The sequence below is a fragment of the Poromitra crassiceps genome (genome assembly GCF_964638095.1).
Source record: "Poromitra crassiceps genome assembly, chromosome: 7".
In the NCBI taxonomy this organism is placed as follows: Eukaryota; Metazoa; Chordata; class Actinopteri; order Beryciformes; family Melamphaidae; genus Poromitra; species Poromitra crassiceps.
In genome coordinates this window covers 58,414,139-58,435,236 of record NC_139628.1, presented here as the reverse complement: position 1 = coordinate 58,435,236, position 21,098 = coordinate 58,414,139, and the positions used below count along the sequence as shown (strand labels likewise).

Here is a 21,098-nt window from a genome sequence, read left to right as displayed (position 1 = left end):
GGCTGACACCCCAAAAACCTACAATCCGCTACAGAAAAATGTATATTGTTTGTTTATTAACTGGCCCCTCGCCTTCTATCATTTCACGAAAGTGGCAAAGCAAGTTGAGTATCCCTGACCTATAGGGAGAAATGTAGTTTGTCATTGTAAACCCACAGCACAGTAATGATGACATGTTCTTCATAGATCTAGCCTTTTAATTTTGCTCTTAAGCTTTCTCAAAGTACACCAAGTTCATGCATTTTACTTTAAAATGTTTAAAAAAAATCTCGCGGGGGGGCATGCCCCCACACCCCCCTAGGTGGTCTGCGGTCCCCCACCACAAATACTCTAAATCCTGTGTGAAACACTGGATTAGTCGCATCTTGTATATATGAGAGACAATATACTGCTATAGGACTATAAATCAATCTTAATACTTTGCACTAGATAACACATCTATTTGTTGATGTATGCTGATGCTAGATAAGCTTTTCTGTGGCAGGAGTCAAGGCCGCTGTGTGTTTGTGTACAGCTCAAACGTTCATCCGTAAAGCATAAGAACAGAGTTGAAGAGGCAGCTTAGTATTCACAACACTGCTGCAACAGAGTGACTTGGATGTCTGGCAGTTTACTGCAGACCCAATTGAATCATGGCCATCATCAAAGCTTCATCTCATCGTCAAACGTTTTGTTTTGAATGATTGATCTGAACCACTTTTTGATTGCTTTGAGATAATGCAGTGTTTTATTGCCAAAGGGTTTAGAGACAGAACACACAGGCCTGCATGTGTGTGTAAAATACACACACACACTCCTGAATATCGATCATTTCTATTGTGAGAGGCAGCGTTATCGACAGAGTTATTGACACTTTGCAGAGCTCTTACAGAGTGTCGATTTCAGACTTTTACTGCAGCTCCAAGGTCGGTCAATAGCCCTGCAGTTCCCAGGACAGAGGGTGTGGTCTATATTTAGGGATGTACTCCAGGATGTCACTTTTGGAAGCATTATTCCCATTCGTGTTTCTGATGATATCCCTGCACCCACAACACCACAGTCAGCTTGGAGGCTTTTCCACAGGGAGAACCTTTTATTGTTAATTGATCATAAATGCAACATGAAATCTGTTTTGGTCACGGTCCATTACCTGTCAATTATCTATCACGTCTTAATGCAATGCATGAAAGCGTCCACTTCTGCACCACAAACTGAATTAGCCTCGCTCTTGACTTCCTAACCAGGGAGAACCATGCAGAAAAATACAGAATAACTATCTGAAATGGAGAAAACCTTCTACCATAATGTATAGTTAGATTTATGATGAATTTGAGTGTGTCCCAGAGGCTTTGGAAAGCACTGTCCAGACCAGGGGGGGTCTAACTCCTAGGGGTCCTATGAGATGTTTTATTTTAGTTTACTAGGCATCTCGCGCGCTGCTCGATTCCTAGGCTCGCCCGCTGCGCAGGCTCGCCCACCTTGCAGCTCACATACACAGCTCACCCACTGCGTGGCCTCGCCCTGGCTGCTCCTTGATGGCATACTTCAGGGATGCTGGATCACCTGTCCTGGAGCTGGCAACATACAGCTGTCCATGGCTGAAGACGGGGGTCTGAAGCCAGACTCCCACTTCTTTCAGTGTCTGCCCCTGGGACTTGATTTAGTTCTCATGACATCACTGATGACATCATCAGTAGGACTCTTATGACATCACTGATGACATCGCAACCTTGTATGACATCACTGATGATGTCACAATGCATGACATCACTGATGATGTCACAATTTATGACATCATCACTGGGACTTTGTGTGTGATTCTGACATCACTGATGATGTCACAATTTGTGTGTGTGTGCATTATCACTGGGACTTTGTGTGTGTACACACATGTTTCTGTCGTGTGTGTGTGTGTGTGATGTCACAATGCCTCTGACATCACTGATGTCACAATTTGTGTGTGTGAATTTATGTCATCACTGATGATGTCATCAGTAGAACAGACAAACAAACAGAGCCCTAGCTCCCATGTACATTATTAGAATTAAATAATTTGCTATCGTTACAAATTAGGTTAACAACCAACCACATTACATAAATAAGCATTTGCACCACCTGCCTTAGATATTTTGTACATTCACTTTATCCTACTGAACTGACTGTAAATGCAACACAGGCAACTCGGCGATGTTGCCACCCAGTCAGTCAGTCAGTCAGGCAGAGAGGCAGAGAGGCAGAGAGGCAGAGAGGCTAGTCGTAGTAGCAGCACAGCAGACAGGCACAGCGGAGGTTGCAGGATGGAGACAGACAGCGGAATTGTCTAAATAATGCAGCAGGCGGAAAGCGTCGGCTCTGGTGTTTCTCGTTAATGAACTGGATTAACTACGATACAAACCTCTGAGTTTAGCCTGAGGATCATGAATGTGTGAGTATGGAAGCTGCATCAATATCATTGGGGGAACATTGCGGATCTCTAACGTTATTTACTTGACGTCTAGCTAGCATCCACGCTAACGTTAGCCTTTTTTTCCCCTCGAACATCGAGGTCGAGCATCAAGGTAACGTTATTACATTTTATACTCTGTACCGTCGACACATCGCTAACGTGACGTCACTGCGGAAATAAAGAACGTTAACGCTAAACGCTTTGATGTTTTGTTAGAAACCACCGGTAAACTAACGATGCCTCCAATGTCCCGTGATAAGAAAAAAAACATCTCCTTCCAGGACATAGCCCAGTCCCAAGCATTTGTTTTCTATTGCTGACACGGCAGCAGTACAGTTTAATATTTGATAGCATCCTTGTAGATGGGAACTATAAACTATCGAGACTTGAACCCATAACGTGACAGCATAGTTGATGTCTTGCAAACTGGCGGACAAATAGGTGCAGATACCGTCTAAACTCAAAGGCATTGACGTTATGCCACGAAGGCGGTCCGGTTCCAGGAAGTAGACGGAGCCCAGCCTGAGCCAGCTCCGTTATTCTGTCGCTGGGTGCTCTTTGTTCGTGCCGTTATAACGTTACCGTTTCAAAGGCTTTCAATATAATGTTTGTTTGGTGGTGTCGGAGTTTTCTCAGCGCTCAAACCGGTTCCGCTCACCTAACATCTTCAATCGTCGGTTGTTTACTTTTATTTTATTGAGAAGAATTAGGTCTTGTCTGTTATTTAACCGTAGTCACATTATGACGTCACCATAGTGACCCCAAATGTCATGAGGTGGGGTTGAACCCAAGTCAATCTAATGGATGAAGATTGCTTTAATTACCCCACACAAAGTCGGTAGCATTTGGAGCACTCATGTTACATCACTATACACTTGTTAACTTGAATATAAATCTGTATTATAATGGAATTGTTTTACTTAATGATTATAATTTAATGGTCATCACGCTGAGCAAGCTGGAGAGAGAAAAAAACGATCGCTTGTCCTTCTTATGATGTTTATATTACTACGATTTTCCCATTTGAAGGTGATCGTACCCCAGTATCACTGTTTTCTGCGTGTGGACTTCCTCCTGCTAGACTAGAGGAACCATGACGTGACACAAAAGCATATCTATAGTCCACATCTGCTGGGTTCATTTATTTTGATTGGCTGGAGGGGTGTTGTTGATTAATTTCAAGTCAGCACATGACTCTCTGTGACATCATAATCCTTATCACTGCACCATGTTGAGACTTATGTATGAGCTTAAAGGGACAGCTCACCCTAAAATCCAAAATACATGTTTTCCCTCTCACCTGTAGTGCTATTTATCCATCTATATCGTTTTGGGATAGTTGCCTGAGTTTTGGAGATATTGGCCACAGAGTTTCTGCCTTCTCTCCAATACAATGGAACTAGATGGCAATCGGCTTGTGGTGCTCGAAGCACCAAAAAAATACATTTGAAAAACTCAACAGCATTGTCTGTTTCCAGAAATCATGACCCCGTTACTCAAGATAATGCACAGACTTTGTTGTGAGCAGTCTCGTGTAGGAACTATTTTCTTTTGCAGTCTCATGTAGGAACTAGCTAGCAGCTCGCGGGTGTAGTTCGGTCAAAAGAAAATAGTTCCTCCATGAAACTGCTCATAATGAGGTCTGTGGATTATCTTGAGTAACGGGGTCATGATTTCTGGAAAGAGACATCGCTGTTGAGTTTATCAAATGTATTTCTTTGGCACTTTGAGCAGCACAAGCCGAGTGCCATCCAGTTCCATTGTATTGGAGAGAAGGCAGAAACTCTGCGGACGATATCTCCAAAACTCAGGCAACTAACACAAAACGATATAGATGGATAAATAGCACTACAGGTGAGAGGAAAAATATGTATTTTGGATTTTAGGGTGAGCTGTCCCTTTAATATTGTGTTTGTGTACAGATGGCCTTGACATTTATCTTGAGCAAAACGAGACACTGATCCTCCTGCCGTGCAAGTCAATTATTAAATTACAATTCAGATTAACTCAACCATAATATATGATACACCGCTGCATCTAACATCCGGCTACAGTCAATCAAATAACAATAGGTAGCAAATTGATAGCTACATTATCCATCACTCTCTTGTACCAAACTTGACACTAAATGAGTGAATTCAGTTACAAAGATGGATGATGTGAACATGAGAATGACCTGTGTGTTTAGCACACGTTAAATTCACAGGAGCACATTGTTTTATCAGCCACATTGGGTGGAAAATAATACTAGTTTGTTCTATCCCAACATTTTGACAACACAACCTGTCAGCTCCGCTGCTCAGATCGACCTGCCTGTCATTTCATTGTACGTGGGTTTAACAAAGCCCTGCTTCCTGGTTGGGTGGAGTTTTCCATTTTGATGCACTGTGATTGGTCCGACACACTGCCCAGCCGGCAAACTTTGTTCAACGTGTAAACAACGTGCAAACAACGCTACTGCTCGCATTGACTTTTTTTAGAAGCAGAACGTACATTCGGTCGTCAAATTCACGGCACAGTGACACAGTGCGTACAGTTTGCTTTCATCTTTCAAAAGATTCTGGGCTACTCACGAAAGGATTTGCGGATGAAAGACCCGGAAAGCCGACCCGATGCTGATGCTAAGGTTTTGTAACGCTAGTACGCGAACGCTCCCGATGGATAGAAATGAATGAGATCAGTCTGTTTGTTTAAATGCATACCTGCTATTTGCCAGCGTGGCTTTTCATTCACTATGGATGATGTGTTTGCATGTTTTTCTCGAGTGGGAGTTGAATAATCTCCTCCTGCCAGATAGTAAAAAAAACAAAAACGTGTTATCAGTTTGTTCCAGCTGCTCTGCATCAAGTCCTAAACAGGCACTTTTTGTTTTGCTTTGCTCTTATCACTGTCTACCAAAATTAATGTGTCACTTTGTCTTGTTTCCAGGGAGATGTTTCAAGCCAAACCGCTGAATACCAAACTGCCTTCCACCAGCTCTGTGAAGAGATCTTCCACCACCTCTGTGAAGAGATAGCCAGTCTTGCGAGATGAAGACCGAGGCGGAATGAAAAGCCTCTGTTTCCCCCCGGGTGACAAACCGACAGTCGCAGAAAATGCACGGAGCGGGCGGACACGCTCTTCGGATCCTGGCGTCGCTCATCGCCATCCACGCCGCCGCCGCCTTCTCGCTGGACTGGGCCGTGAACCGCACGGGGAACGCCAGCGTGAACCTCACGGGGAACGCCAGCGTGAACCTCACGGGGAACGCCAGCGTGCCAGACGGCGGGTTCGTCCCCGCTGCCTTCACCACAGTGAGCCAGATCATCGCCAGGGAGGGGAACTGCGCTCTGATTGACTGCAATGTCACCGGAGAGCCCTTCCCCGACGTGCAGTGGTTCAACTCCCACGGACACCGCCTGGACACAGAGCAAGGCGGTGAGTCAAGCTAACCCTAACCCTACCCCTAACCCTAACCCTAAACCCGCCTGGACACCCAGCAAGGCAGTGATTCAAGCTAACCTTAACCTTAACCCTAACCCCGCCTGGACACCGAGCAAGGTGGTGAGTCAAGCTAACCCCAACCCTAACCTTAACCTTAACCTTAACCCTAACCCCGCCTGGACACTGAGCAAGGCGGTGAGATCATGATGATGTTACTTAACACTCTTGTTGTTCTTCAGCAGCTCTGCCAGGCGCTCGCCTCGCACTCATGAATAATTCTATCAGCAGAAAGGGTGTCACATCAGTTTAATAATACATCAGAAAATCCACAGAAGCACAGAAATGCTTGAATAAAATAATGTGTAAACCGTTTCTATTTAACACCCTGACTTGTTTTAGTCTCATGAAAGTCAGCAGCTTTTCTCCAGAGCAACTTATAGTGAGTGAGCAGGCTTGGTGCCTTGCTCAAGGACACCTCCACACTGTTGCTGGAATTGAACCTGCAACCTTCCGGTTATAGGATAGGTCCTGAAGGATATACACACACTGCTGAACATGAGGGAAGAGTGTTGTTCACAAAGTCCTAGAAAGGAAATATAGCCTATTGTATTTGTTGTTCCAGGTGCTCCACATATAAAGTGCATTACTTCCAAACCATCACAGTAGAGATGGCCCGATACCAGTATCGGTATCGGAGCCAATACTGGCCTATTTTGCTGTACTCGTACTTGCCCGATACTGACACGGCCGCGCGCCCGATACCACTTTACACCTAGGGCATGCAACATGACATTAACCTAGCAAGCCAGCGTCAGACTCACACAGCTGTTAATGCATGCAGAGAAGCTTCACTATAACAGCCTGTTTGTTTGCATCTCTACCTGGAGCGCTTTGTGAGGAGAAATAAAAAGCTATCAGGTCAGTTATCAGCTGAGTGAGCTACAGCCTGCACCGCTTCGCTCGCCTATTCACTGTCTGACTGATTAGCTCTGCAGTTAGCCGCGTAGCCTGCAACAAGCTAAAACACTTTCTGTTCAACTTACAGGTTAACATTAGTTGCTCTTCTAGCAGACAACACAGTGCTGTGGAACAAGCAAAGGCTTACCAGATTGTTGTAATACGTGCTACGTGTCCCGTAATCCATACTGCCTTAAAGTTTAACGTTTTAAAAGTGGAACGTAACGTTAAAGTGGAACGTAACGTTAATGCAAATTTAGCAACAATTGTCACAATTTCTTTTCGGTTTTGCCTTCAAAATAAAAGCACGATAAAGTTTGTTTTTACAATAAACATTAAAGTAGTAATCTAACTACGAGACCCAACATAATGAACATAAGAACACAAGGAACCTCTATTTTAATGTTTGAATGAAAATAGACCAGCAGAACAAATACAAAGGAGATGCACAGCTATGTGGTTTAAAGGTTGATTCATAGCATACTTCTTTATTTAACTCATTAAGTGCCATAGACGACCTAACTCGTCTTACATAATCCAGCGCTTAAGTGCCAAGGACGGACTAACTCGTCTTACATAAAGATTTTTTTTTTTTGACAGTGGGACATCAATCAACCCCTTTTACATCTTCGAGGTAACTATTTGGAGCAAGAGCATGTGTGTAATCTATTTTACCGACCACTAAGTGGCGACAGAGACCGAGAGAAGTCACAGCCACGGGACCCAAAAGCCACAAAAGCAGCCGCCTCGCCCGGACACACACACACAGAACGGACAGAGATCCCTTCCCCCCAGAGCCGCGCAGCAACGCGCGAACACACACACACACACACACACACACACACACACACACACACACACACACCGCGGAAGCAAGCCATTCAAGGAAATGGCGACGCGATTTTACAGTAATCCATTTCAGACTCGTCTTGCCCGACAGGCAAGCAGGCAGGCAGGCACGCAGACAGACAGGCAGGCAGCACAACGCGCTTCTGACACGCCCGCTGAAGCCAGGAGGAAGGAGGAGAAGACACACGGAGGGAGGAGTTTGAATGAGAGGGGTGTTTCCTGTTGTTATGGAGGAAATTACTGTTCAAAACTATTGTTTAGAATGTCTGACGGTCTTACTGATGCCAAAAATGAATGGTTAAAGTGACTGTTTCACAAAAAGCCATTTATCTCTGAATAAATTTCCAGACGCTGAAACCATGCTGTACTCAACGGCTAATATCTACATAACTACTAACTCTGCAAACTAACTCTTTTAGACAGAGAAAGCACACATTCTATTAGTTATTTTTAGATGATTGATGTTCATGAATTCTTAACAGAAAAGAATCCTCGGCTGTTCTAAAATGAGCCAGAATCGTCAAAAACACCCCTGGCACAACTTACCTACAGGAATGAAAACATGGCTGGCATTCAATGTGTTAATTGGAAACCTTATTTCCTTATTTAATGGGAAACTTTTGTTTCATAAGGCATCAAGAGAAGAGACTATCAAGTATAGGTGATACCCATTATGCAAAATTTCTGTGGTCTTGCGAAAACTAGGTAGCCTACTTCTGCAGATAATATATACTAAAGAAAATCACTAAAACCCATAACCTTGAAAAGTTATCTTTTAATTAACCATACGGTGTAACAAAAACACGTTGTCGACCACGAATTAAATACTCGGTATCGGTATTCAGTATCGGCAAGTACCCAGATGTCAGTACTCGTACTCGTACTTGGTCAGCAAAAAAGTGGTATCAGGACAACCCTACATCACAGTATATATGAGAAACCATGAACGCACGCATGCACACCTAACACCAACTGGCCTCAGTCACACGGGGTGCCCACAGGAACCACAGGAAGTGGCACAATGGCATCACGTGCCTATAATCTGGTAAGAAGATTAGAAGAAGTTGAAGTCTGCAGACAGAAACTCAGGGTGTTTATAGAAGAAGTTGAAGTCTGCAGACAGAAACTCAGGGTGTTTATAGAAGAAGTTGAAGTCTGCAGACAGAAACTCAGGGTGTTTATAGAAGAAGTTGAAGTCTGCAGACAGAAACTCAGGGTGTTTATAGATGAAGTTGAAGTCTGCAGACAGAAACTCAGGGTGTTTATAGAAGAAGTTGAAGTCTGCAGACAGAAACTCAGGGTGTTTATAGATGAAGTTGAAGTCTGCAGACAGAAACTCAGGGTGTTTATAGAAGAAGTTGAAGTCTGCAGACAGAAACTCAGGGTGTTTATAGAAGAAGTTGAAGTCTGCAGACAGAAACTCAGGGTGTTTATAGAAGAAGTTGAAGTCTGCAGACAGAAACTCAGGGTGTTTATAGAAGAAGTTGAAGTCTGCAGACAGAAACTCAGGGTGTTTATAGATGAAGTTGAAGTCTGCAGACAGAAACTCAGGGTGTTTATAGATGAAGTTGAAGTCTGCAGACAGAAACTCAGGGTGTTTATAGATGAAGTTGAAGTCTGCAGACAGAAACTCAGGGTGTTTATAGAAGAAGTTGAAGTCTGCAGACAGAAACTCAGGGTGTTTATAGAAGAAGTTGAAGTCTGCAGACAGAAACTCAGGGTGTTTATAGAAGAAGTTGAAGTCTGCAGACAGAAACTCAGGGTGTTTATAGATGAACTTGAAGTCTGCAGACAGAAACTCAGGGTGTTTATAGATGAAGTTGAAGTCTGCAGACAGAAACTCAGGGTGTTTATAGAAGAAGTTGAAGTCTGCAGACAGAAACTCAGGGTGTTTATAGATGAGAAACAACAGCTTTCATCTCATCTTCTCGTGAGGGACAGTTTCTCTCCATCAAGATTAGGGGTGTCAAAATGAATCGTATAATCGATGCATCGTGATGCGTACGTGTGAATCTGTTGACATTCAGATTTTAAAGCACTTTAAAGTAAAAAAGGGACTTGATATTTATCTGACTGCTTGTATTAATTGATGAAAAAGTAGCCATGTGCAGTAATAGCACAGAAAATTGAGGATGTGATACTTGGAGCTGGAATACTGTTGGAGCTGTATCCAGATGCATCGTGATGCATCGTGGAATCGAATTGAATTGTTGACAGATGAATCGTAATGGAATCGTGAGGCCAGTGAAGCTTCACAGGCCTAATCAAGATGATCCACGATCGGCATTATGAAAGCCATGGTGGTCATGATGAGTCATTCTGAAATGCCATCTGCTCGCCCACTGTGAAGGAGTTTCCATCTCCACTGGAGGTCAAAGGTCATGCTCCACCACTGATGGCATGACGCTTATGTTGATTGGCATCATCAGTAAGAAATAGAGACGGCTATTTGTGAAGATGCAACACCAGTGGAACATGTCATGTAACCAAAGGAAGGAGGAAGCCTCCAGAATATCACAGAGAAGATACTTAGAGGACATGATGTTGACATCAAGGCAAGCAGAGCCAGTTCATTTGACAGACTGGGGACTGGAGGTCTTGTCTCATGAGGTTACTGAGGAAAGACGGTACGGTGCATTAAGTTGGTCGCCTGTGCGGGGATACGGTTGTATATTAACGGGAGTGATCAGACCTGTGCGGGGATACGGTTGTATATACTACAGTATATACATACTGTAGTATGTATATATATAATATACAGTACAGTTGTATATTAACGGGAGTGATCAGGATAGATTTGTCTTGGCTCTTTTCACTCGAAACAAGCAAGAAACAAAGAGTGAAAAGGATCCCGCCCGAATTAGTCTGGAAGAGCCGGATGTTGGCCCTTCTGGTTCCTACGTGGAGGTCCATAAGATTATTCTGGTTCCTACGTGGAGGTCCATAAGATTATTCTGGTTCCTACATGGAGGTCCATAAGATTCTTCTATGGGGATTTTGGGTAAATGCTTGAAATAAGGTCTGTGTTTTTTTTTTTTTACACGTTTTTCAGAAACTTTGCTGAACACAGAGTTCGCTGTTCCATAAACTTTTGTTATCACATAGAAAAATCCCATTGACTTTAACACGTAGGAACCGGTAAGTGCAGGGACTTCTGGGTAAGCCTACAAAAAGACCTCATCCCTGTGGTACTTCCTGTGGTGTTCTATAGACGGTTTTCACCAGAGCGCAACCCCACAGCACTTCCTTTTTCTCAGCATTCGGCAAACTGCAGAAATATTCACTCGACATCGTTACTTTTGTTTTCGCCGCTCAGCTGTATAGACGGTTTTCACAGAATGGTCAGTCCTGCACTTGAATGTTTTTTTTTCTTTTATGTCCATAGCAAAAACTGCAACAGGAAGTGAGCGGGGGTTCAATTTAGAATGTTTAAAAATTTAGAAGTTAAAACCGTCTATAGATAAGAAATCCAAATTGTTTTAATACAGGCTGTTGTGCTGAAATGTTTTTTCTTTTTTGGGATAGTTAATCACAATTAAACATGGGGTCTAAACATCAAGACTAATTGCCTTTGCGTTGAGAGTAAATTTGTTATTTGAATGTCACATTTTGTCTGGCAGCGGTGGTAATAATGTTCTTGCTGTTGTCCCAGACTGGTCCCATAATGAGTTCAGAGGAAACACTGTGGTACCGGTGAGCTACTTTAACACAGACAGAGCTCGGCCTCGTTGTCGGCGTCACCTGCATTCCAACATAGAGATTCACCTGCGCTCCGTCAGAAGGAATGTGTGAGAGCTCACCTGTTCAAACCTGCCATCCAGAAAGGAGAGGCAGCTCGGTTATTATGACCGACGACCCCGTAACGGCATTTTTCTTCTCGCCGATTCTCAATGGCTTCCTTGTTTTGCTCGGGAGTACAAAAAAAAATTAATTGGTGATTTTTTTTTACATTTGTTGTCTGCGCAGCCCCACCACACAACAGCTTTTAGCTATGTTTAATTCAAGGAAAATGACGCTGGTGAATGGAGCGCTTTCCCCCGTGATGGGCGTGGCCTATTTCATGCAGTGTCTCTATGGTTACTGTGCGAATCCAAATTTTCCTCTGCATCTTGTTTCTATACGAACATGCACCAACCAGCAGCTCTCTCCACACCCTTCACACACATCCGCCGCACGCCACTTCAGCCACAGGGCCGGGGAAGGGAAGAGGGTGGAGCCTAGGAGGGCGTGGCCAAATGGGAAATCTGCTCTGGCGTTGGAAACAGGGCGGATGTGTCGTCGGTCAGGATACACTTCCTGCTCGGCCCATTCATCTTTTCCAGCAGAGAGATCAATAGCACTGTGAGGGGCGTTGAGGGGGCAGACATGTTGGTTTCTCTGTCTCACCCAGGTCTCTCTCTCTCTCTCTCTCTCTCTCTCTCTCTCACACACACACACACACACACAGGTCTCTCACACACACACACACACACACACAGGTCTCTCACACACACACGCTCGGATACAGATTTAGCTTCTCACGATTCCTGTCCATCCTCCCTCCCACACAGTCAGGACGTAGAATAGCTAAGTAGGATCTGAAGTGATGGTTGACGAGTGGACTGCATTATATCGGGTTTATTATTATTATTAATATAATTTATTTATATATATATATATATATATATATATATATATATATATATATATATATATATATATATATAAATATATATCTCCCTCTACAACATCCGCAAAATCCGTCCCTTCCTCACAAGAGAAGCGACTCAACTCCTGGTCCAGTCACTTATCGTCCCTCGCCTGGACTACTGCAACGTGCTCCTGGCTGGCCTACCTGCCACCGACATCCGACCGCTTCAGCTCATTCAGAACGCTGCAGCCCGTCTGGTATTCAACCAACCCAAATTCTCTCATGTCACTCCCCTCTTCCGGGACCTCCACTGGCTTCCCATCTCAGCTCGCATCAAATTCAAGACACTGGTACTGGCCTACAGGGCAGTACACCAGTCAGCTCCCCTGTACCTGCAATCTATGGTCAGGTTCCAAACCTCTCACCGCTCCCTTCGCTCCTCTACCAGTGCAGGACGCCTCGCCCCTCCTTCACTACGGGCGCCCAAAAGTCGCTCATCCCGATCTCGACTCTTCTCCTCCCTGGCACCCCAATGGTGGAACGAGCTGCCACCTTCGGTCAGGACTGCTGAATCACTGCCGATCTTTCGGAAAAGACTAAAGACTCACCTTTTCAGGCTCCACCTGGGCCCTTCTTGATCTAACTTCTTTCTCTCTCTTCATTCTCTCTCTTTATTTAATATAAAAAATAAAATAAAAAATCCTAAACTAAAACTCGTACCACTGTTCCTTCAGGATTTGTAGTTGTCATAGACTGTGCTCCATAGTTGATTGCTCTATTGCTGACAAAAAGTGTGTTACTGTAAGTCGCTTTGGATAAAAGCATCTGCCAAATGACGTAATGTAATGTAAAATGTAATGTAATAAGGCGTATCACCTTCATGAAGATGTACACATTTCAATAGATTTGCTTCTGTTTTGATTAGCGTTGTTTTGGTTGGGCGTCACACGGCGTGGAGCTGCAGCCACGCCTCCTGTTTACATGGCAGGAAGAATGTTCTGTTCCTCCCAAACCCACATGTTCTACTTTAAACCCACATGTTGTACTTTCCCTTTGAAAAGCAGCTGTTAGGCTGATCCTGACTATATTAACTGACATGATGTCTGATGTGTGCTTCTGTCAAATCTAATAAGTAGTAAAAACCTGTCTGATGGAAAAGGCTTAAGAGCATCATAATATGACAGTGACATACATACAACAGCTTTACACTTCACAGCTGATGATGTCCTTAACTGTCGTGCAGGAAGTCTTCTAGAAGATATGATCAACCTATTCACCTTATGTTCAGACCTTACAGTGGGCCAAATTCTTCCGGGTCCTTTTAACACTTCCGGCGGTCACGGCGCAAAATAAGAGAGTTGTTTTTGGAGCGGACAGTGCAGGGGGTAAAATAAAGAACGTAGCCTACTACTTTGAGCTCGGTACACAGCAAGCAAGCGAGTATCCACTGTTAGCCAGGTCAGATAACATTATCGTCGACAATGACGAGTAGGGCTGCACGATATATCGTTTACACATCGACATTGCGATGTGCGCATGCGCGATAGTCACATCGCAGGACGTGCGATGTCAAAAGCAAATTAACTCGTCATGTTGCTTGATAAACTCTCACTTTAGGGGTAGCCTACTGAGTGAAATGCAGGCTCTCTCAAATGAGAGAGACGCCCCGCTACTGTACTCACTCATTTAGTGCTTAGCTTCAACACAACAAACATGCACAGAGACCTAAATTGAATTATCTTTTGCTTATGTTGCGTTGCTGACAGTAGCCCGTCTGTAAACGATGTGGTTGTGGAGGCGGACTTGTCCACAGTTTGCAGCGCACTCGCATACAGCAGGCTGGCTGCTGTAACTCAACATGTCCGTGGAGTGGAGATATTTACTCTTGAAACACCAAAAAGCAAGACCGCAACTTATGACACGAAGGCTGATTACTGATAAGTTGTCCGTGTTATCACTGTGGCTGTCTCTCCCCTTCAAGTCTCTGATGTTGCATCACATGATAGCAGTAACGTTACGGTAGAGTTAATCATACATAGCGACTTATTTACACAAAACATGTCAGTGAAAATAAAAAGAGAAGAGACATATCTGGGCAATTAAATGTATATTTATTACTTTTCACGAATGAATTGTTTGTCACCGGTCGGCTGCATGTGAATCCTCGTCTCTCTGTACTGCCAGCCTTGCGCTCAAAAACCGGAACTCCGCAGATGCGGAGTGTACCACTTGGTCGTTTCTGGAGGGGGTTTCCGGGGGGTCAGACCAAGTGTGTAAAGTGGCAGGGGTGTTTCATTGTTGATTTATTGAAACGTTAGAAGAACGAAAGAAGTTGAAAGCAGTGATTATAATCAATGAAATCTAATGTTTTTCTGCAAATAGCATCATTGGGAGGTAGATTCTGGCACTCAATATTAGGGGTGGGCAATATATCAATTGTATATCAATATTGTGATATGAGACTATATGGTCTTAGATGTTGGATATGGTAATATGGTGATACAGCATACATGTTGTCTTTCCCTGGTTTTAAAGGCTGCATTACACTAAGTGAAGTGTAGGCTAGTGACATTTTAAAGTAGAATGTCATAACTTACTCACTTTTTCATGTATGTAGCCTAAGTCATGGAAATCCATTGGTCAAAATGTGTATGCACCCTGATAGATGACGCTCTGAGGCCTACAGTATAGGCGACAGCCCAGTGGTTGAGAAACATTAAAATACCTAATTTCCCCTCCAAAATCAGATGGACTCCTCTACAAAATCATCCCAATCATTCTAGAAGTATTCTTTTCTTTAAAATAGAGCTATTCTGGTAATCTGGTGAAAATCTGTATTTTTTCATATCGCAATATATATCGCAGGGGCAGGGAATATCGCAATGTCAGTTTTTTCCAATATCGTGCAGCCCTAATGACGAGCACTTTCTTGTAAAACATACCTGGACTCCAACAAAGAAAGCTTCAGATAGTTTTCTCTCCTCCGAGTTGCGCGCGAGCCACTAACGTCAATAAGACCCGCAGACGTTAACGTATAATTCCCTGGAATGCGAGACTTAACGAGCCAGTTACATGGCGTTGCATTCTTAGACATTGCCGTTTGCTTTTATTTGGTATGTTACATACAATTGGCTAAATTATTAGTTAATTCAGAGTTAGATGATATTGGAGCAGCCAGCCATTTGATTTTATTTTTAGCCGGAAGTTTTGATACCGCCACACAGGGTCAAATGGGCGTGGCTACATACAGTAAGGTGAATAGCTGTATATAGTTAAAGATATCAAAGACAAAATAGATCAAAGACAGAGATGTGATTGTAAGCTCACAATTTGATCCAATAATATTTAATGTGTTTGGTGCTTTGCACTTGAAAAAGCATCAAGGTTCAAACAGTCGATATATACATACGGTATATATATCGACTGTATATATATAATACAGTCGACTTTAAATTTGTAGACAACTATTTGTCTCTTTGCTCAACAGCATTCAGTGACTCAGAGTCAGACACCATTTTTGCCTAAACTGAGAAATCTATAGAGCGCCTAGCTGTGTTTTGTGTTTTTAAAAGGAAGTTGTACGTCTGGCAGCCGCGTCGCTTCCTCTTATGATGCTAAAATCATTTCAATGTGGGTCAAAGTTCAGCTGTCTGGTTTCCTCTCTCATAACCTCCTCTGCTCATGTCTCTGTGGAAGTTCTGCAAAGTCCAAGATTTCACTGAGGCGCAAACCCAAAAGCTCCAAATTGTGGGGTGTCATTTACAATGAGGACATGTCACCACCACTTTTCAATAGGAAATCTGGTCTGACAGAGACAGAGACAGAGAGAGAAGGTCTGGAGATTTGAGTCTGGGAAAGATCTGCTCTAACATATAAGGCCTCCGAAATGAAAAGCAGCAGGTTCTCCCGCGCACGATGTGTGCCGAGGCCGTCAGTCTCTCTCCCTCTCTCTCTACCTCTCTCGCCCTCTCTGCACGGTTTGACTGTCTCGCCCTCTGCAGCACTGCTGCAGTGCCTCCCATTCCGGCTGCCGACCACGTTTTCCGGCCGCCCAATGGAATGGCTCTGCTCAATGGAATGGCTCTGCCGGTCCAGCCACAAGTTGCAGCTTGGCTTTAGAATCACTCGTTCTCTTTTTGTATTGATTTTCTTAATGAATCACAGCTGTGTGCCGATTGGCAACATAATGTGTTTTTCACGACTCGTCTGCTTCTATAAATAAAGTGAGTTATGGCCTCCGGGGGCAGAAGCAGCAGCGTAAGCAAGTTTGGGCAGAAACGACCAAGGCCCAGAGAGCAGCGAGTGAAACAGCTGCACTACAGCAAAGTACCTGCAGAGAGCTCTCACTGTTCCCCCCTGGAGCCACAGAGAGAAGTGAAGCATGATGGGTAATGGGTCTGACCTTTGACCCGCAGTAGGTCACTTAGTAGGCAGGCTGTGTAATAAGTGGGTCATGTGCTGAAATCACCTCATGTTGAGAGAACAACAGTTTTAGCAGATACATTTCGAGAACGTCCAAACAATGGCTGCTTTCCTGCCCCAAGTTGCGAGTAGCAGAGACACATTTACCAGCTGTGACCCACATTTACAAGCATCTGGCTGGTGGCTTGTTCATTTTCCCATATTCATAACATCTCTCTCTCTCTCTGTCGATCTCTCTCTCTCCCTCTGTAGATAAGTGGTGGCTGCTGGAGAACGGCGTCCTCAACATCACGAGCATCGAGTTCGCCGACCGCGGCAAGTACACCTGCATGGCGTCCAACGTGCACGGCCGCTCCAACTGCACGGTGACGCTGCGCGTGGTCTTCACCAACGGCGACATGGGCGTGTACTACATGGTGGTCTGCCTGGTCACCTTCACCATCATCATGGCGCTGAACGTCACGCGCCTCTGCATGATGAGCAGCCACCTGAAGAAGACGGAGCAAGCCATCAACGAGTTCTTCCGCACCGAGGGCGCCGAGAAGCTGCAGAAGGCCTTCGAGATCGCCAAGCGCATCCCCATCATCACCTCAGCCAAGACGCTGGAGCTGGCCAAGGTGATCTGCTTTACATTTATTTAGCATGTTAAAAAGAAATGCAGAAGAAACGGTGGCTAGTGCTGGGAGAGAAGGAAAGTCCCTCATTAGTGGATCATACAAAATATATAAAACCACCATAAAATATATAAGTAAGAGTAAAAATGAAAAATTAAAGGGACAAAGAGAATAAAAAATAAAATGTTAGATCATTAGATAAACAGCGATATCAGACCCAGGCTCGTGCCACAATCAGCACCTTCTTTAGCTGCACCCTAAAAGCTGTCCGAGAAGTTGAAGACTTCAACGATGGAGACGGGGACATCCAACATGTTGGACCTTCATACATTCAAGATTCGAGATGACTTTATTTATCCCTGGAGCGACATTTGTCTTGGACATAATACATACAACAGTTAGTGTAATACCAAGAGAACATACTGTTCAAGTACATTCAATGCTACTTAGTTAGCCTAAGTTTAGGAGATTTACTGATATAAGTGGATAAAAGAGTTTTCATACTTTTTTGAGGTATCTTTTATTGTTTTTAATAGGAAACCTGTAGCGTCTGCCTGACGGAAGCAGTTTGTATTGTGAATACAGGACATGACATGGGTTAGGGTTAGGGGGGTTAGGGGTTTAGGGTTAGGGGGGTTAGGGGGTTTAGGGTTAGGGGGGTTAGGGTTAGGGGGGTTAGGGGTTTAGGGTTAGGGGGGTTAGGGTTAGGGGGGTTAGGTTTAGGGTTAGGGGGGTTAGGGTTAGGGGGGTCGGGGCTTGTTTGATGACAGTTTTCTCAGAGAGCATTTGGAGGGCAGGATGCTTTCTCATCCCCATCACTTTCATTGCAGTATGAAGCAGTCTGATTTATTTGTGATTTTAACTTGAGTTTGGTGCAGGATCACAAATATGAATTTACATTTGGGGCTCATGATTAGTACGAAAATACCCCCAAAAACAAATGGATGTTTTTCCAGGCGCCCAGGGCAGAAATATGCAGGAGAAGTTGGCATTCTAAATGGGCATTCTCCTCTTGTGACATCACTTGTTGCTCTTTAACCTATAAGTTGCCAAACCAAACAGAAATCCCATAACGTGAAACGCTCTCTATCGCAGGTGACGCAGTTCAAGACCATGGAGTTTGCGCGCTACATCGAGGAGCTGGCGCGCAGCATCCCGCTGCCCCCGCTCATCATGAACTGCCGCACCTTCATGGAGGAGATCCTGGAGGTGGTGGGCGTGGAGGAGATGAGGCACACCTTCGTGCGGCAGGCGCCCGAGGGCCACGTGGCGGGCCGGGTGACGGCCGGGGACGTCTTCACCCTCCTCCACCAGCAGAGGGAGCGAGAGAGGGGCAGGGAGAGGGAGCGCAGCGAGTCGCCCGCCGCCGACTCCGACAACTCCTCGCTGCACGAGCAGCCGCAGCAGATCGCCATCCAGGTGTCGGTGCACCCCCCGCTGGCCGCCGAAGAGTACTGCAGCCTAGAGGTGCCGCCCCCGCCGGAAGATACGCCCTCCTCCCCTCCGCCGCCGCTCTCCCTTCACCTGGAGGAGGAGGAGCCCGAGGCGGAGGGAGAGAGCGTCGAGAACGTCGAAGAGACGGAGCCGGAGCCAGAGCCGGAGCCGGCAGCGTCCGATAAGAGTCCTCCTTGCCAGGTCTTTTATGAGAGCCATGTGTGAGGAAGAGGTGGGTCAACCAGCACTGATCAGCAAACAAACAAACAAACAAACAGACAAACACCTGGAGTACGGATGGATGATCCCGCTATGCATTATATATATATATATATATATATATATATGCTATGCATTTCCACTTGAAGAAAACAAAAGGTCAAGATTTCATTTCTCCGGTTGGAATGAAACAATCACGTTTTTATTTCTCTCTTCTGAGCGGAACACTTTCTCACAGCCTTTCCTTCGTAGGGTTTCTTGTACGAAGAACAAATCATGAGCTGTTAAGTGTCATTTCTCATTCTTATAGACTTTCATATTTGAATGTACATGTGCGGGGTAATCATTATACTAATGTAATAAGCAAAGAATTGTAAAGGGCCATTTTATCTGTTGAGATTTTCATAGCGCACATTACTTAATGAGTTACGTTCTCTTCTTTGGGGGGGGGGGGGGATAATGTGTTTAGTTTCTAACAGCACGAGGGTTTATACGACTAACTCCAGAAATCTGCCTTTGTCCGCTCAAGACTTCACTCTCAGCTACTGTCGCAGCCAATCGGCTGTTATTGTACAATGTTGTGCTTAACCTACAGATGCATGCTGGACTGAAAAAAATAGCTTAATTTTGAAAGTATGTACTATGGTCAAAAGATTTCATGATTGTAAGACCTATCTTTACAACAACAAAAAAGAAAGAAAAAACCAGGTAAAACAATGTTCCCTCATTGGGTCACACAGTCATCATAGCCGCTACATTTCCTTTCAACAATTTACTATTATTATATTATTACCCATTGTGTGATTTATTTTTCTGCACAACTAGTTTAAGCATTTTTCTCTTCTCTTTTTTTCAACAAGATCAAAGTATAGTAAATATTTGCCTCTTATTTTCCTCTGCCATTTGCGATGTTTAAAGGGACAGCTCACCCTAAAATTCAAAATACATGTTTTCCCTCTCACCTGTAGTGCTATTTATCCATCTATATCATTTTTGGGATAGTTGCCTGAGTTTTGGAGATATCGGCCGCAGCGATGTCTGCCTTCTCTTCAATACAATGGAACTGGATGGCACTCGGCTTGTGGTGCTCGAAGCACCAAAGAAATACATTTGATAAACTCAACAGCAATGTCTGTTTCCAGAAATCATGACCCCGTTACTCAAGATAATCCACAGACTTTGTTGTGAGCGGTCTCATGTAGGAACTAGCTAGCAGCTAGCGGCTGTAGTTCCGTCAAAAGAAAATAGTTCCTCCATGAAACTGCTCATACAAGGTCTGTGGATTATCTTGAGTAACCGGGTCATGATTTCTGGGAAGAGACATCACTGTTGAGTTTATCAAATGTATTTCTTTGGCACTTTGAGCACCACAAGCCGAGTGCAATCCAGTTCCATTGTGTTGGAGAGAAGGCAGAAACTCTGCAGCCGATATCTCCAAAACTCAGGCAACTAACACAAAACAATATAGATGGATAAACAGCACTACAGGTGAGAGGGAATTTTTGGATTTTAGGGTGAGCTGTCCCTTTAACTTCCTTATAATTAGATTTTCTTTACTCGATCCTGGCCTCTACCTGCTTCTACAGCACAGTGCATTTCTGCTGCATGTGACAGAGGACAGAGATGTATTCTGATTAAAGGACTAAAGGACTATTTCCTCCTCTGCTTGGCTAGCGGTCCAGTGGGCGTGGCTAGTGGTCCAGTGGGCGTGGCTAGCGGTCCAGTCAGTGGGCGTTTGGCTCGGAGAGAAACTGGAGAGAAACTGGACGCTGTTCTGCTTTGGTGCTTTTGAGAGGCCTCTTTTTTTGTAGTGGAATAAAAAAAAAGGAACTGCTGTGCTGTGTAACCATGGTTTCCACGGTTTGTTGTTGTCCCGCACACACACACACACACCTCCGCATCGGGCGCAAAACGCCAGTCGGTGGCCGCTTTTTACCCAAAACGCATTGCGAATGAAACCTCCAAACCCTGCCACACATTGAGATATAATTCTGTATTTTTTAATTTTTATACAACAAGCTCTGCTCATTTCTGTCTGTTTCACCATCTTTCCCCCCTCGTTGTCTGACAGGCAGCTGAAGGCTGGATCCACTCCCCCCTCCTCCTGTCACATGAGAGGGTGACA

General features: G+C 44.4%; 2 protein-coding genes across 2 annotated transcripts in view; one reads left to right on the top strand and one right to left on the bottom strand.

The window, feature by feature from the left end:
• The window catches only part of ltb4r2a (leukotriene B4 receptor 2a), a 135,596-nt gene that overhangs the window by 106,900 nt on the left and 7,598 nt on the right, over positions 1 to 21,098 (bottom strand). The gene's annotated exons all lie outside the window — the stretch shown is intronic.
• Positions 2,238 to 20,819, top strand: mfap3l (microfibril associated protein 3 like). The gene is made up of 4 exons (XM_083640518.1): positions 2,238 to 2,404; positions 5,354 to 5,842; positions 16,959 to 17,323; positions 18,416 to 20,819. Exons 2-4 carry the CDS (start codon positions 5,521 to 5,523, stop codon positions 18,977 to 18,979), a joined length of 1,251 nt encoding a protein of 416 aa, XP_083496644.1. The 5' UTR covers positions 2,238 to 2,404; positions 5,354 to 5,520; the 3' UTR covers positions 18,980 to 20,819.